General features: G+C 42.3%; 1 protein-coding gene across 1 annotated transcript; it reads right to left on the bottom strand.

The window, feature by feature from the left end:
• Window positions 1–598: 598 nt before the first annotated feature.
• On the bottom strand, window positions 599–1519 carry LOC110875809. The gene has a single exon (XM_022124011.1). It carries the CDS (start codon window positions 1517–1519, stop codon window positions 599–601), a length of 921 nt encoding a protein of 306 aa, XP_021979703.1.
• Window positions 1520–1857: the final 338 nt, after the last annotated feature.

Below are 1857 nucleotides of genomic sequence, written 5' to 3'. Positions count from 1 at the left end.
AATCTTACGAAGTAAACCAATACCCTCCTTCGGCTTCTGGTTCCAAGTGTATTGCATACCATGACCCTTCACATCAAACAGGCCCGAGTTCTTGACACATTCATAAAATTCACGCATTCCAATAGTTTGACTCGACGTACCAAACAGTGAATCCTCCATATAAAGCGCCGAGTTAAAATCGCCCATGACAAACCAAGGCTTATCCGTACACAATATTGCATGCCCAGCTAAGTTCTCCCAAAGAGCCCTACGGTCTTGATACTTATTTTTTGCATAAACAAAAGACCCGAAGACACTAGTGTTATCAGTTTTAGACCATAATTGCGCATGAATAACTTGATCAGATTGAGACAAAATCATAACATCCACAATATCACTATTCCATCCTAGGATAATTCTCGTACCCCGATCACAAAGACCCCCATTAGACGTCCAACTCCAATTTCTGAACACCTTGTTACAAACTTTATCCAGATTAGCAACCTCCACATGCGATTCAAGAATAGCACAAACAGACACCTTATTTTCCGACAGCATAAGACGAACCTCATTTTGTTTCAGGGGATGGTTCAAACCCCTTATATTCCATGAAAGAAAACTATCCATGAAGACCGCTCTGACCGGGAGTGCTTGCCCCCTCAGCTTTGCTTCCAATCGAATTACTACTCATAAACTTTGACACTTCAGTAGGCACCGCCTCAACAAATTCAGCTTCATAATCATCTAGCGGATCATTAGGACCGGCCACAGTTGGCCCCGTAGACTTCACATTACCCGGAGGGATATCCGCATCACCATCCGATTTAGATAAAACTTCGAAAGAATTTTTAGTTGCCACATTTGCATTCGCATTAGTATTCTGCTTGTCATCCTTCGTACCTGAAGTGCTAGCACCCGAGCTTCCTGTTTTCGGCCTATACACAAATTTTGCCCTTTGTTTCTTTTGCATACCTCCTTTTCTAGCCATTTTCCGCTCATCCGTAACGAACCCCTCATCATCAATAACAACCTGCTTAGCTTTTGAAACTATGTTCTTCGGACACGCTTGGTCACTATGACCAAAAACACAGCAAGACGAGCACCTCTGCGGCTTCCATTCATATTCAACTTTCACCTTATGAGTAACATAACCATCCGCTTCAAGCTTCGGAATTGCAACCGTAATATGATCTTTTAATTCATTATCCGCACTAATTTCAATTAACGCACGAGCAAAGCTACTTCTCCCCCAGTTATCAACACACATATCAGCCGTATAGCCATCCAAACGTTTAGGAGTACCCAACTTAGACGCTAATAAACTCAGCCCATCATCCGTGTATATAGCAATAGGAACATTATGGAGTTTCACCCATACCGGGACCGACTTAATACACTCCTTTATGAGGTTTACCGACGGCGACCAAACATTCAAGAATAAAGGAACTTTTCTAATTAACCAAGGCCCTCCGTCCAGCACTTTCATCATCCCCTCCTTAGAGTCAAACTTGAAAAAGAAAAACCCATCAGAGTTCATCATGATCTTCGTAAAACCATATTTCGACCAAACATTTTTTGCATAATACTCGACAACAGGAAAAGGCAGCCGATTGCCCAAGAAATAACCATATAAAACATTCTCAAATTTATCCTGGACCTTTTTTATAACCTCACGCGGGATCAGCACATCCGCATCCTGAACCGTCTCAGTTGCGTCCAGCTTACGAAAATTAACCTCTCTTTTCAGCGAATTCTGCGTTTTAACCTTATCAGCATACGACAAACTGGGAGCATCATTGACCACATTACTCGAACTGGGATTAGCTTGGCTATCCCAACTTGTGTTGGGGTCCTAGAAAGGTTATAGTCTAGGTCAAA

This window comes from Helianthus annuus, chromosome 9, assembly GCF_002127325.2.
Source record: "Helianthus annuus cultivar XRQ/B chromosome 9, HanXRQr2.0-SUNRISE, whole genome shotgun sequence".
Taxonomy (NCBI): Eukaryota; Viridiplantae; Streptophyta; class Magnoliopsida; order Asterales; family Asteraceae; genus Helianthus; species Helianthus annuus.
The sequence above is the reverse complement of the archived record's forward strand: the minus strand, read 5'-3'. Positions and strand labels throughout refer to the sequence as shown.